Source organism: Bos indicus, chromosome 9 (assembly GCF_029378745.1).
Source record: "Bos indicus isolate NIAB-ARS_2022 breed Sahiwal x Tharparkar chromosome 9, NIAB-ARS_B.indTharparkar_mat_pri_1.0, whole genome shotgun sequence".
In the NCBI taxonomy this organism is placed as follows: domain Eukaryota; kingdom Metazoa; phylum Chordata; class Mammalia; order Artiodactyla; family Bovidae; genus Bos; species Bos indicus.
The window spans coordinates 43,960,398-43,973,218 of NC_091768.1; the positions used below are offsets into that span (position 1 = coordinate 43,960,398).

At 38.2% G+C, this 12,821-nt stretch overlaps 1 protein-coding gene across 8 annotated transcripts in view; it reads left to right on the top strand.

Annotated features, from left to right (window-relative positions):
• ATG5 (autophagy related 5) overlaps nucleotides 1-12,821 on the top strand; it is a 153,107-nt gene that overhangs the window by 56,820 nt on the left and 83,466 nt on the right. For all 8 annotated transcript variants that reach the window (XM_019967284.2, XM_070795544.1, XM_070795545.1 and 5 more), the window contains one exon: nucleotides 11,608-11,702. In XM_019967284.2, coding sequence (XP_019822843.1) covers nucleotides 11,608-11,702 — 95 coding nt within the window. The remainder of the gene's footprint in view (nucleotides 1-11,607; nucleotides 11,703-12,821) is intronic.

The following is a 12,821-nucleotide window of genomic DNA, read 5'->3' on the forward strand; positions in this document are numbered from 1 at the left end:
AGTTACCTCCCCGCATGTGGAATCTTCCTGTGTCTCCTGCATTGAGGGGCGGATTCTTCTCCACTGTACCACCAGGGAAGTCCCGGGACTTCTTTTGAAAAGATATTTTTCATGTCGCTGCCTTGGACAGATGTAATGGATTTGAAATAGAACAGAATTTACCTGGAATTATATTACATTTACTGAATTCCTGTGATGTCCCAGGCAGTCTTAGTGATTCTTCACAAGAATTAGATAAACACGATCAGCTTTTAAAATGAGAAAATGAGCTTACACAGCTAGTAAGAAGTGGGACCAGGATTTGATCCTAGATCTTTCATTCCAGAAGTTTTCGTATTACATCTGGAGGCTGTTAACTCTGGCTGCGTATTAGAATCATCTGGGAGTTTACAATAAGTACAGTTCCAGGGAATCTGGAGTGAGACCTTGGGATTAGTATTTTTTCAAAAGCTCCTCGAGTGATTCAAGTGGGCCACTAAAAATGAGAGGTGTTGCATTGTATATTGCATCCCCAATGACCACTGGTGCCCCCCACCTTTTTAATCTTTCCTTATTTGTCTATGAGTAATTATTAATAAAATTTTCTCATTTACAGTTTCTTATCAGAAGCATGAGGAATTTGTGTTAGAATAAAGAGAATATCCTGCATAATAAACATTACAAAGATATAACGAGTATAATGGAGTATCTTTACTCTGTTGGTCTTTCAAAAATCAAAATAGATTTTTATTTTTGTCTTACGATTTTGGAGTGAGTGCTCTGATGAAGTGAAAATGGGCTTGGTAACAAGTTAAAGTTGTTTCTGGCTGTCTCAATTTGGGAAAGTGAAAAACTGTGATTCAACCTGAGGGAAAAAGTACTTTCTTATTTTATAGTCGTTTTGAAAGGTAATCTGTTTAACAATCTATAGATGATTTATGGAGGTGTACATTTCATTAATCAGTCTTGGCCTACCACTGTGCTCTGTAAATCTCTTTTTGGAAAACAAGCTACTTTATAAATTGTCTTTTAGAGTCAGTGAAGACTTGAATATGATTGAAGGTCATTCTTCCTTTTTTTTATTTCTAACTTGAGCACATAGAATAAGTTGGGGTTTTTTTGCATTATGAAGTTTTTGAATTTTGAATCCTTTTTATGTTGTTACTGGCCATGTTTGAAAATAAATTTGAAGTAAATGTTTCTTAATTGGTTAGAATGCAATAATTGAATTATGTCTGTTAAAAATAGTTTTGGGGATTGTTTCTTGGAACACATTAAAGATGATGACTTGCAGTTATGGTTTACTGATTGATGATATTGAAATTAAAATTTACAACTCTGACTTTCAATACTTAGTAAGATTAGTTTTTTTTTTTTTAAGTTTCCAGCAATATTTATTTTTTAAACCATTTATAAAGTAACTAGTTTGGACTGGCTCCATTTGTAGACCTGTGCTATAAAGTATCTAACTATGAGCCTCTCGTCTACCTAGGTTAACAAGAAACCTTTTTTTTTTTTCGTCATGCTTATCTCCTCTCCCCTAATATTTTAAGAGTTGTTAGGAGAGACAGGGATTGAAAATTAATGGTTATTAGATGGTAAAGTTAGGAGAGGTGGAATTCATGCCAGCCTGCCAAGACTGGAGGACCACTCGGATGTTCTTGGACCACCTTTCCTGCTCCCACCACTGTTTCATGATATGGCTGAAGATTGATGCATTGGAAATTGATGGCAGGTAAATGGCAATTAAGTTGTTCCCACAGAGTGAGAAGATAGGGCCTTACAGGGTAGTTGAAAGGGTTGGAAGGAGTGAAGGGGCTGTAAAAGGAATCCCGTGTTGTAGAGGGTTACAGCTGGATTGCATTACAGCTCTTACTCTCCCCACCGTGGCTAGCAAAGGCCCTCAGTTGCATAACTTACGGAGGCAACATTCACGTAGAATTTCATGTGAATGTTGCAGACTCCCTGGTTGTGAGCCAGGCTGAACGCTCCAACAATCTTGTGATGATGGGGTTTTGGCGGAACCACTTTTTCATACTGGTTTTGACCCTTCACTTACCTTGTTACTGAATCTATGTGTAAAGGCTTGGCGTCTTTTGTTGAGAAGCCTAAGAGACAAAATGACCTTGTGCCAAGTACCGTTCTCATTATTTGGTACATATGAACTCATTATTCCTTCCAGTGACTCTACAAATACTATTAATAATATCTTGATTTTACAGATGAAGAAATTGATACACAAGTTTTAAAGTGTTGCTCAACTCGCCTAGCTATTAAGTGGCAGAGCCAGAAAGCAGACCCAGGCGGTGTGGCTCCACAGTGTCTGCTTTCCCATTGTGCTCTGCTGCATTTGCGATGCCTTCTTTTTGTTGCTCCACATTATCGAAGTCAGTCATGTATTTGGTTGTTTAATCATTTAGCAAACATTCATTGAGCATGTCCGTTGTGCCAAGAATTTTCTAGGGCTGAAGACAAAGGCCTTGCCCTCATAGAACTTATATTTTAGTTGGGGGACAGAGACATGTTTAGAAGAAAATTAAAAAATACTTTAGCTAGAATTATAAGGAAAGTCTTCTCTAAGGAGGCGACACTTCCACTGAGACTTGAATGGTGAGAAAGAAGCAGCTGTGTGAAGATTAGAAAAGGGAGGATTCCTAGCCTCTAACTGTGACATGGGAAGAAGCTTGGTGCTTTCTGGAGACAGCAAAGTAGCATGATTTCGGGTCTTAGTCAGTAAGCAGATTGGTAGACAGTGAGATCTCAGAGAGATGCAGACACTGTTGCATTACAAGGGGGTGGGAGGGGGCCGAAAGGAACCCGCTTCCTGGCAGGAAGTATTTTATCTGCAGCGACGTGTTGGTTGCCTGCATGCAGTTCTGAGTGGGATGCGGTCTGCCCCATTCATAGCCAACAAGGAGATGCAATGGATTTTTTCTTTTTAATGACGATGCTGGTACTTAGCTTCAAATAATCATATTGTTGAAGTATATTACAAAGCATTATTCCTTATAGTCCCTTAGAAAAATGTTTGGAAATTTATTCATTCGTGACATGATTTGATTTGTATGAGAAGTGCATTCTGGATCTGTTTTGGGGATGCGAGTAGAAGAGCGGAGACCAGTTAGGAGGCTGTCACAAAAGTTCAGATGAGAGACAGTAGTGGTTTAGGTGAAAGTTGTTGCAGTGAATATAGAGAGGATTACACTGTAAAAATATATATTGATTCCTCTTCTTGATACCAGTTTTCTAGACTGCGAGTTACAGCATCTTTATTCCAAGAGCCAATCCCAGTAATTGGCTTTTTTTTTTTTAATAGCACTTCTTTTTTAGGGCAAAGGGGTATGGTAGTCCCTCCTTATTCATGGTTTTGTTTTCACAGTTTCCATTTCCTGTGGACATACGTGATCTGAAAATATTAAATGAAAAATTCCAGAAATAAACTATTCATCAGTTTTAAGTTGTGTGCTGCCCTGAGCAGCATGGTGAAGTCTCGCTCTGACTTCAGCATGTGAAGTGTAAGGGATGGTTCCAGCGTATCCACATTATGCGTTCTACCCTCCCATGAGTCTCGTAGTATCTGTCACAGTTATCACATCAGCGGTATTGGGATTGTGGTGCTTGTGTTCAGGTATCCCTTATTTCACTTAATGATGGTCCCAAATTGTTAGGGATGCTGGCAACTAGATGGTCTCTTACTGTGCCTTATTTATAAATTAATCTTCATTATGAGTGTGTAGGTATAGGAAAAAAACATAGTACATATGGGACTCATGGATACGTAGTGCTGTCCACTGTTTCAGGTGTCCACTGAAGGCCTTGGGACATAGCCCCAGTGGAGAAAGGAAGACTACTATAAATGTTTTCTCTCAGTTTATTCTGAGACAGTGATAGGCCAGGTCAAAAATTTCCTCAGATTCAGATTTTATTGCTCTTTTGATTAACTCCAACAGCGGATAGCCCAGAGTACAATCCTGCTGCCAAGATGAGTGTTTATGAACAGAATTAAGGACTGGCCTTAAGGATTGGTTCTCCTCTCAGCCTTATTACAAAGGCCAGCCTGCTTCTGTCTTCAGGATGAATTTTCAGGGGTCCTCGAAGAGTTTTCAGGGCTTCTTTGTTTTGATTAGGGCCTCCCCGCCAGATATATCTCAGTAACTTAAAGCCTCAAACAGAAGGGCTCATGGAAATGTGTGGGTGTGGCTCTGCTGAACGGCATCTGAGCACCATTGGACGTGCTGTGGTGTATAGATGCTCCCTCCCTGGGTCAGCCTGTCAGCTCAGTTCAGTCGCTCAGTCTTGTCTGAGTCTTTGCAACCCTGTGGTCTGCAGCACCCCAAGCTTCCCTGTCCATCACCAACTCCCAGAGCTTGCTCAGACTCGGTGTCCATCGAGTCAGTGATGCCATCAGTTGGTCAGCCTGACTGTCCTGTGACTCGGGACAAATGAGTTTGAGGATACAGGTCACTCATTTAACACAAATGGGTTTTTTGCCCTCTGATTTTTTTTCACAAAGATGTTTACTATATTACAATGTGAAGAAACTGGGCTTCCCTGGTGGCTCAGACGGTAATTGATCCCTGGGTCAGGCAAGTCCCCTGGAGAATGGAATGGGCAATATTCTTGCCTGTAAAATCCCCGTGGACAGAGGAGCCTGGTGGGCTATAGTCCATGGGGGTCACAAAGAGTCAGATACAACTGAGCAACTAACACACACACATACACACACACACACACACACACACGTGAAGAAATTAATTCAAATAGATCTATACTTGGATATGCTTTCTGTTGCAAAGCTTGAAAGCCTCTGGTCAAAACACTACATCTATCATATGGCCGCTTGTAGTATTGATTTGAATAATACTATTGATAAATCCATAATTTTCTGAGGAATAGGTTCCTTTAAGCAGTAATTTTCAACCGTTTGCTTTTCTCTTCCAAGAAAAGCTCAAAGCCTGTGTTTTATGAGCCGTCAAGATCTGACACTTATTTAGGGTGCTGTAAATCTGTTCATTTTGACATCACAGACTTGAAGAGCAGGAAGTGGAATGGTATGCATGTGGGGGCCATTTCAGCCTTCCCTATGGTTCTGTCCCAGCGAGCAATACCACAGTGCTGAACTGAGGCTGGGGTGCCGCCCTTCAGAGGACCTCCATGTCTCCCATGGGATATTGTAAATAAACAGGTTATTCGTGGCATTTGAATATTAAAATATTATTTGCCTTGAGTTCTTAATAAAGCTTGAAAAACAGATACGTCCTTTAAAATTGCCACTTTTTTCTGCAGCTTTTTCCTTGTGAGGAATGAAGAACACAAATTAATCAATTTATTTCTGTGCTTCTTAGGAAGATCTTGGTTTAAAAATTTTTTTCTGGATTTTTAAAAATTTCCAAGACCAAAATAAAAGCTTAATTCATCAGCGAGTGAAAAAAAAAATTTGGTTGCCACGAGGGTTCTGAGAAATTCTGTTTTTAATATCTTTAAAAAATTATATTGACATTCTATAGCACAGGCCTTCAATTTTGTGATTTTTGATTGGGTAGCCATCATAAAAGATTGTTAAACTTAAAATACAGAAACCAACTTAGCAGTCATATTCATAATAACTGTGGCGAGAAGTGTGTAAGTTACCTTCTTTTCTCTTTTTCTTTGGATAAGCTAAGTGACTGCTAGTTTTAATTTTCTTCTGTCAATACTTAATTGTTTGTTTTGTTTTAGAATTAGAACTAGTTTGAAAACTGTTGAAATAGATGTACATTTACCTAAATTTACAGTTTAAAAAATGAGTAGCTAAAGACCACTGAGCTTCTTTTACTTGTAGGTTCTGTTTTCACGGCCAGTAATAACTCAGTTCCAGTATTCAGACTACTGCTTGGTAACAAATTAATATGTACTTGATTCATTAACATGTAGGAAATTAACACTACATCCTTACTCCAATTTTATTTAATTATTGGCTAGGGGTTAGAAGAGATCCTACTATTACAAAACCCAGTGTGAAAGACATTTGGTTATATACTTAAACTCAGCACTGATTTTCTTTTAATTTCTTCTATTTGTATCTTTCCTGTTAATAACTTTGACTTAGAAAAGTTAGATTATTTTTGGTTAGAATGTTTTTGATGTTATTGAGGAAATGCTAATCTTATTTAAGAACATATTATTTTTATAAGACAATTAAGCTAATATAAATTAATACAGATCCTTTATTTATTTATCTTTATTCCTTTTAAACATAGTTGTATCAGACTAGGTTCAGTCAGGAGATAGAAACCACACAAAGGGTTGAATAGATTGTTTTATATACAGAATTATTAAACCCTGATAAAAGAGTAACTAGATATATAAGAAAATCAGACCTGTACCCTAGGGCTAGAGGAAGGTCACACTTACCAGGAGCCCCTTCCTAGGGCTGGGTTTCAAAATCATTGGAGAAGGTATATTCCAGCACATTGGATTAGTAGAGAAAGTCTCTGTTTTGCCAGGCTGGAGCAGGTCTGCAGTTGCTGGGAAATCAGGAAAACCTGGAGTGTGGGCCACCTGCAGCCAGTGGCACGGGCAAGCAGAGGGAGTGGCAGCTCTGGGAAACTGTAGATCAGCCACACACATAGGCCTGCAGAGGAAAGCAGGGCAGTGATACGGGGTCGGGGACTGCAGAGTGCAGATGCAAGAAGGAGCCCCTTTTTCCTGCAGTGTCCTTCCAATACTCTACTGAGAAAGCTTAATGTGATTGTCACGGTAGTGTGGGTGTTGGTCACTTGGTCATGTCTGACTCTTTGCGACCCCATGGACTGTAGCCCACCAGGCTTCTCTGTTCATGGAATTCTCCAGGTAAGAATACTGGAGTGGGTTGCCATGCCCTTCTCCAGGGGATCTTCCTGACCCATGGTTCGAACCTAGAGATGCTTAGAGAAATTGTGTCCATTATGCCAGTGTATATATTGAAAGCCAGATTTGGAGCTGAGAGTCAGTAAATTGATAATGTGTGTAGTAATGTTTCTTTTTCCAGTTTACTTTTTTGCGATATAGGTATGTGAAAGCTTTTTACTATTTTTCTGTACTTCTTATTTGTGTTTGCTTTCCTTTCTTTAGCCCTATTGACATTTTGAGTCAGATAATTCTTGGTTGTGGAAGCTGTCCTATGCATTATAGTATGTTTAGCAATACCCACTAGATGTTAGTAACACGCACATATATTGGTGACATCCAAAAATATCCCCAAACCCAAGGGGAGCAAAACCTTCCCTGCTTAAGGACCACTCCTTTAGCTCATTTCCCCCTCTCAATTAGAAACAGTATATATCTTTCATTAATAAAGATTTGCCTGTGGTTCTTAAATATTTTATTTTAATAAGGAGGTTGTCTTAAATAATTACAAAATTTTATTTTTAGAAAAGTTATTAGAACTATTTAGTCTGACTCTCTTTATTTCATCTGTTAGTGAATTAGGGCAGAGTTTTCAGTTGATATATTTCTAGTCACCTAGCTAGAAAGGTCAGTTTTCATCCCAATCCCAAAGAAAGGCAATGCCAAACAATGCTCAAACTACTGCACAATTGCACTCATCTCACATGCTAGTAAAGTAGTACTCAGAATTCTCCAAGCCAGGCTTCAACGGTACATGAACCATGGACTCCAGATGTTCAAGCTGGATTTAGAAAAGGCAGAGGAACCAGAGATCAAATTGCCAACATCCATTGGATCATTGAAAAAGCAAGAGAGTTCCAGAAAAACATCTATTTCTGCTTTATTGACTACGCCAAAGCCTTTGACTGTGTGGATCACAACAAACTGTGGAAAATTCTGAAAGAGATGGGAATACCAGACCACCTGACCTGCCTCCTGAGAAATCTGTATGTAGGTCGGGAAGCAACAGTTAGAACTGGACATAGAACAATAGACTAGTTCCAAATAGGAAAAGGAGTACATTAAGGCTGTATATTGTCACCCTGCTTATTTAACTTATATGCAGAGTACATCATGGGAAATGCTGGGCTGGAGGAAACACAAGCTGGAATCAAGATTGCTGGGAGAAATAACCTCAGATATGGAGATGACACCACCTGAATGGCAGAAAGCGAAGAACTGAAGAGCCTCTTGATGAAAGTGAAAGAGGAGAGTGAAAAAGTTGGCTTAAAGCTCAACATGCAGAAAACGAAGATCATGGCATCTGGTCCCATCACTTCCTGGGAAATAGATGGGGAAACAGTGGAAACAGTGTCAGACTTTATTTTTTTGGGCTCCCAAATCACTGAAGATGGTGATTGCAGCCAGGAAATTAAAAGATGCTTACTCCTTGGAAGAAAAGTTATGACCAACCTAGTCAGTATATTAAAAAGCAGAGACATTAATTTGCCAACAAAGGTTTGTGTAGTCAAGGCTATGGTTTTTCCAGTAGTCATGTATGGATGTGAGAGTTGGACAATAAAGAAAGCTGAGCACCGAAGAATTGATGCTTTTTAACTGTGGTGTTGGAGAAGACTCTTGAGAGTCCCTTGGACTGCAAGGAGATCCAGCCAGTCCATCCTAAAGGAGATCAGTCCTGAATATTCATTGGAAGGACTGATGTTGAAGCTGAAACTCCAATACTTTGGCTACTTAATGCGAAGAATTGACTCATTGGAAAAGACCCTGGTGCTGGGAAAGATTGAAGGCAGGAGGAGAAGGGGACGACAGAGGATGAGATGGATGGCATCACCGACTCAGTGGACATGAGTTTGAGTAAACTCCGGGAGTTGGTAATGGACAGGGAGGCCTGGAGTGTTGCAGTCCATGGGGTTGCAAAGAGTCGGACACAACTGAGTGACTGAACTGAACTGAGTCATCTAGCTATTTCGTTGGAGGTCTAGGATTAGAATCCAAAATTTTTTAATGAATAGTTATGTATTTAGTATTCTGTTATTCATTCAAGAGCATATGTTATGCATGCACTGTAGTAGGTGCTAGAGATTGAATGATGAGGCAGTAGTAAAATTTCAGCAATGCATTAAGAATCACTTTAGTTATCACATTCTTGTTTGATATCTGATAGTAGAAAGATAATTTTTAAAAGATATTGAATGAATGATTGATTCATATATGAAACGACTGTGGTTAAAGGAGCAACTCGTAGCATTAAGATGTAGTTTTGTGGTTCCAACTATTGAAATGGTTGTGGGCTTTGAATCAGAAGACCAAGAGTCTGGTTTTAGTTCTTAACTAAACTCATAACAGGCCGGACCTTAGTTGTCGTCTGTGAAATTGCCCTGGACTGACTGGATTCTAAATTCCCTGTGCTACCAGTTCTATTGTAATATGAGCCTTCCCTCAGATTGGGATTAAAAATGAGAATAGAGAAGGCCTAGAGGTTGTCACAGTCATCTAGGACAGGGCTATAAGAAGAAACAACTAAATTTTGTTTTTTACATATAACTGTTATGGCTCAAGCAGTATGAATAGATATCCAGTAAATTGGGTTGAGATGAGTCAATTAATAGAGCTTTAATACAGATGAGCTTTAATATAGATGCTTTAATATAGATGAGCTTTAATACAGGCTCATCTGAAATTCTGGAGTATTCATGTACTTTACAGAGACTTAATTCTGAGATGAATTTCTATATATAAAAAATATCTTAATGTAGAATTCTGGGTGAGTTCAAGGTGTTAAAAAAACAACACAGACAATGGGGAAAATAGTTGTATATTATTTATCAGATAAGGGGCTTATATCCAGAATTCATAGAGAACTCACAATATTCTACAACAAAAAGATAACCAATTAAAAAGAGGACGAAGGATTTGATAGATATTTCTCTAAAGACAATATGTAAATGTCTGGTAAACAAATGAAAGTATACTTAGCATAATTAGTCTTTACTGTTGTTTAGTCACCTAGTTGTGTCTGACTTTTTTGTGGGCCCCATGGATTGTAGCCCGCCAGACTCCTGTCCATGGGATTTCCCAGGCAAGAATACTTGAGGGGCTTGCTGTTTCCTTCTCTAGGGGACCTTTCAGGCCCAGGGATCAAACCTGTATCTCCTGCATTGGCAGGTGGATTTTTAACCACTGAGCTACCTGGAAAGCCCATAATTAGGGAAATAGAAATAAAAACCATAAGGGGATACCACTTCACACCCACAGAATGACTGTAATAAAGAAGATGGACAATAACGTGTTGGCAAGTTTGTGGACAAATCAGAACCTTCATACATTGTTGGTAGAAATGCAAAATGGTGTGGCCTCTTTGAAAAACAGTTTGGTAATTCCTCTAAACATAATTACCATGTGGCACTTAAACAGTTACTATGCTGCTGTTGCGTCATTTCAGTCGTGTCCGACTCTGTGCGACCCTAGAGACGACAGCCCACAAGGCTCCCCCGTCCCTGGGATTCTCCAGGCAAGAACACGGAAGTGGGTTGCCATTTCCTTCTCCAGTGCATGAAAGTGAAAAGTGAAAGTGAAGTTGCTCAGTCGTGTCCCATTCCTAGCGACCCCATGGACTGCAGCCCATCAGGCTCCTCCGTCCATGGGATTTGCCAGGCAACAGTACTGGAGTGGGGTGCCCTTGCCTTCTCCGAACAGTTACTATATAACTCAGCAATTCCATTCTTTGGTAATGTATGCAAGAAAATTAAAAATAATGCATCCACATAAAAACTTTTATGATATTCATGGTAGCATTATCATAATAGCCAGAAAGTGGAAACAACCCAAATGTCCACAAACTGATAATGGGTAAACAAAATGTGGTATCTCCATACAATGAAATATAATTTGGTCATAAAAATGAGTGAAGTTCTGATACATGCTACAACTTGAATAAACCTTGAAAACATAGTAAGAGAAAAAGCAAAAAACAGATGCAAAAGACCACATATGATTCCATTTATATGAAATGTCTGGAGTAGAATAGAGATTAGTGATTTCCAGCAGATGAGGGGAGGGGATAATTATTAATGGATATGGGTTTCTTTTGGGAATGATGAAAATGTTCTGAAATTACATGTTAGCAACTCAGTGTATTAAAAAACACTCAGTTATATATTTCAAAACAGTGAATTTTAGAGTGTATGAATTATATATCAGTAAAGTTTGTTTTTTAAAAATCAAGCCTGACACTTTAAAAAAGGAATTGTTTAATCAGTCTGAGATTAAAAGTTCAACTGACAGTTATTTCTCAATTCTTTTAAAGCCTGTCCTATAATTTTATGGTTTTGCTGTTTAACATGTACAGTGTTTGGTGTTTTTACTTTATTTCCTTAAATAAGTTCTGGTTCAACTTTAGGTCACTGGAAGCTGTGCCTTTATAGACAGTAGGAATAAAATCAAGGGAAGCAAGACATTCATCAATACCAGATGTTTTTTGCCATGATACCCTCAGTAATCATAATCTGTTTAGGGTGTCTCTTAGGAGAAAAAAATGTCTAATGGAAGTATCTAGGAAGAAGAAGGAACAATAATGTAGAAAAAATTAATTTTATATCTTGCTTCATGTTTAGTTATGGAAAGGTAAGTTTAAGAAGAAATAATATATAAATAATGCCCTTTCAGAAATTTCTATGAGAAATGATGTATAACAGTTTTCATCTCTTCGTATGAGATATTAAATTATAATATACACCTTTAATAAATAATTTATCGTTACAGACAGATTTGACCAGTTTTGGGCCATCAATCGGAAACTCATGGAATATCCTGCAGAAGAAAATGGATTTCGTTATATCCCTTTTAGAATATACCAGGTAGGAAGTAACATTTTTAACAATACCAACTTATGAAAGCCTTGAACATCTTACTTCTTAAAACACTTTTGTCCAATGTCTTTTAAGTTTACATAGTAGCTGAATAATACTTATTAGGACTTTCCAGATCTCTTTCTTTGGTGGCAGTCAGATCCGAGACTGCACTATGAAGTATGTGACTCATATAGTGGGTCCTCACTCATATAATCAGTCCTCTTTATTTGCAGATTCTGTACTGGCAGATTAGCCTGCTTGCTGATACTTATTTGCAACCTCAGAGTCACCATTCAACAGTACTACCCTAGACATGGGCAGAGTGATGAAGAATTTGATTTGCCCTATATGCACATTTTCAGTGATGCTATGCCTTCTTAAACCATAAAATGTGCTCTCATACCTAGTGCCACATTCTACACATTTTTATGCTTTTTATTGGTAATTTTCATGTTAGAAACGATTCCCAGGCATAGTGCTGAAGTGTTGTCTTTATTCAGAAATGTACATAAAACACAATTATGTATTGGTGAGTTGAAGAATACATGAGCAGAGACTTGCAGTAACCCTTGTATTCCATTGGTTCAGTGTTTGCTAATTCAGCGTTTGCAGTGACTTTATAGAACATGAGTACTGCAGATGAGAATCGACTGTATTTGTTTTAGATGATGGATCTTCAGTGCTGTACAACAAAATAAATGGTAGCTTCTCACTACCATACCATTTCATGGGGTTAAAAAACTCCATGTTTCTGTAGAGTACTTTAAAACTACCATATGTTTCCTATATAGCAATACTGAGTGAATTTTTATGGATGGTATCCAGAAAGCAAGTTGCCTACTATCATGGAAAAAGCAGTTAAGAATAGAAACTATTAATAGATATAGTATCATAGACGTAGACCCTCATCTAGCAGGACCTCCATTCAAATTAAAGAGATTGTATCATAACTTCCCTTTGTAGACATTTTTACTATATCATAGTCTTTACTTACAGTTACTTCTATGGTTATCTTTTAATCTTTTATAGAGCCATCATATAAATGTGTGTTCAAAAAGGAAGTAAACCATCCAACTGAAAACAAGTAAAAACCAAAAATCCCAATATACTTCATGAAAAGTTTTT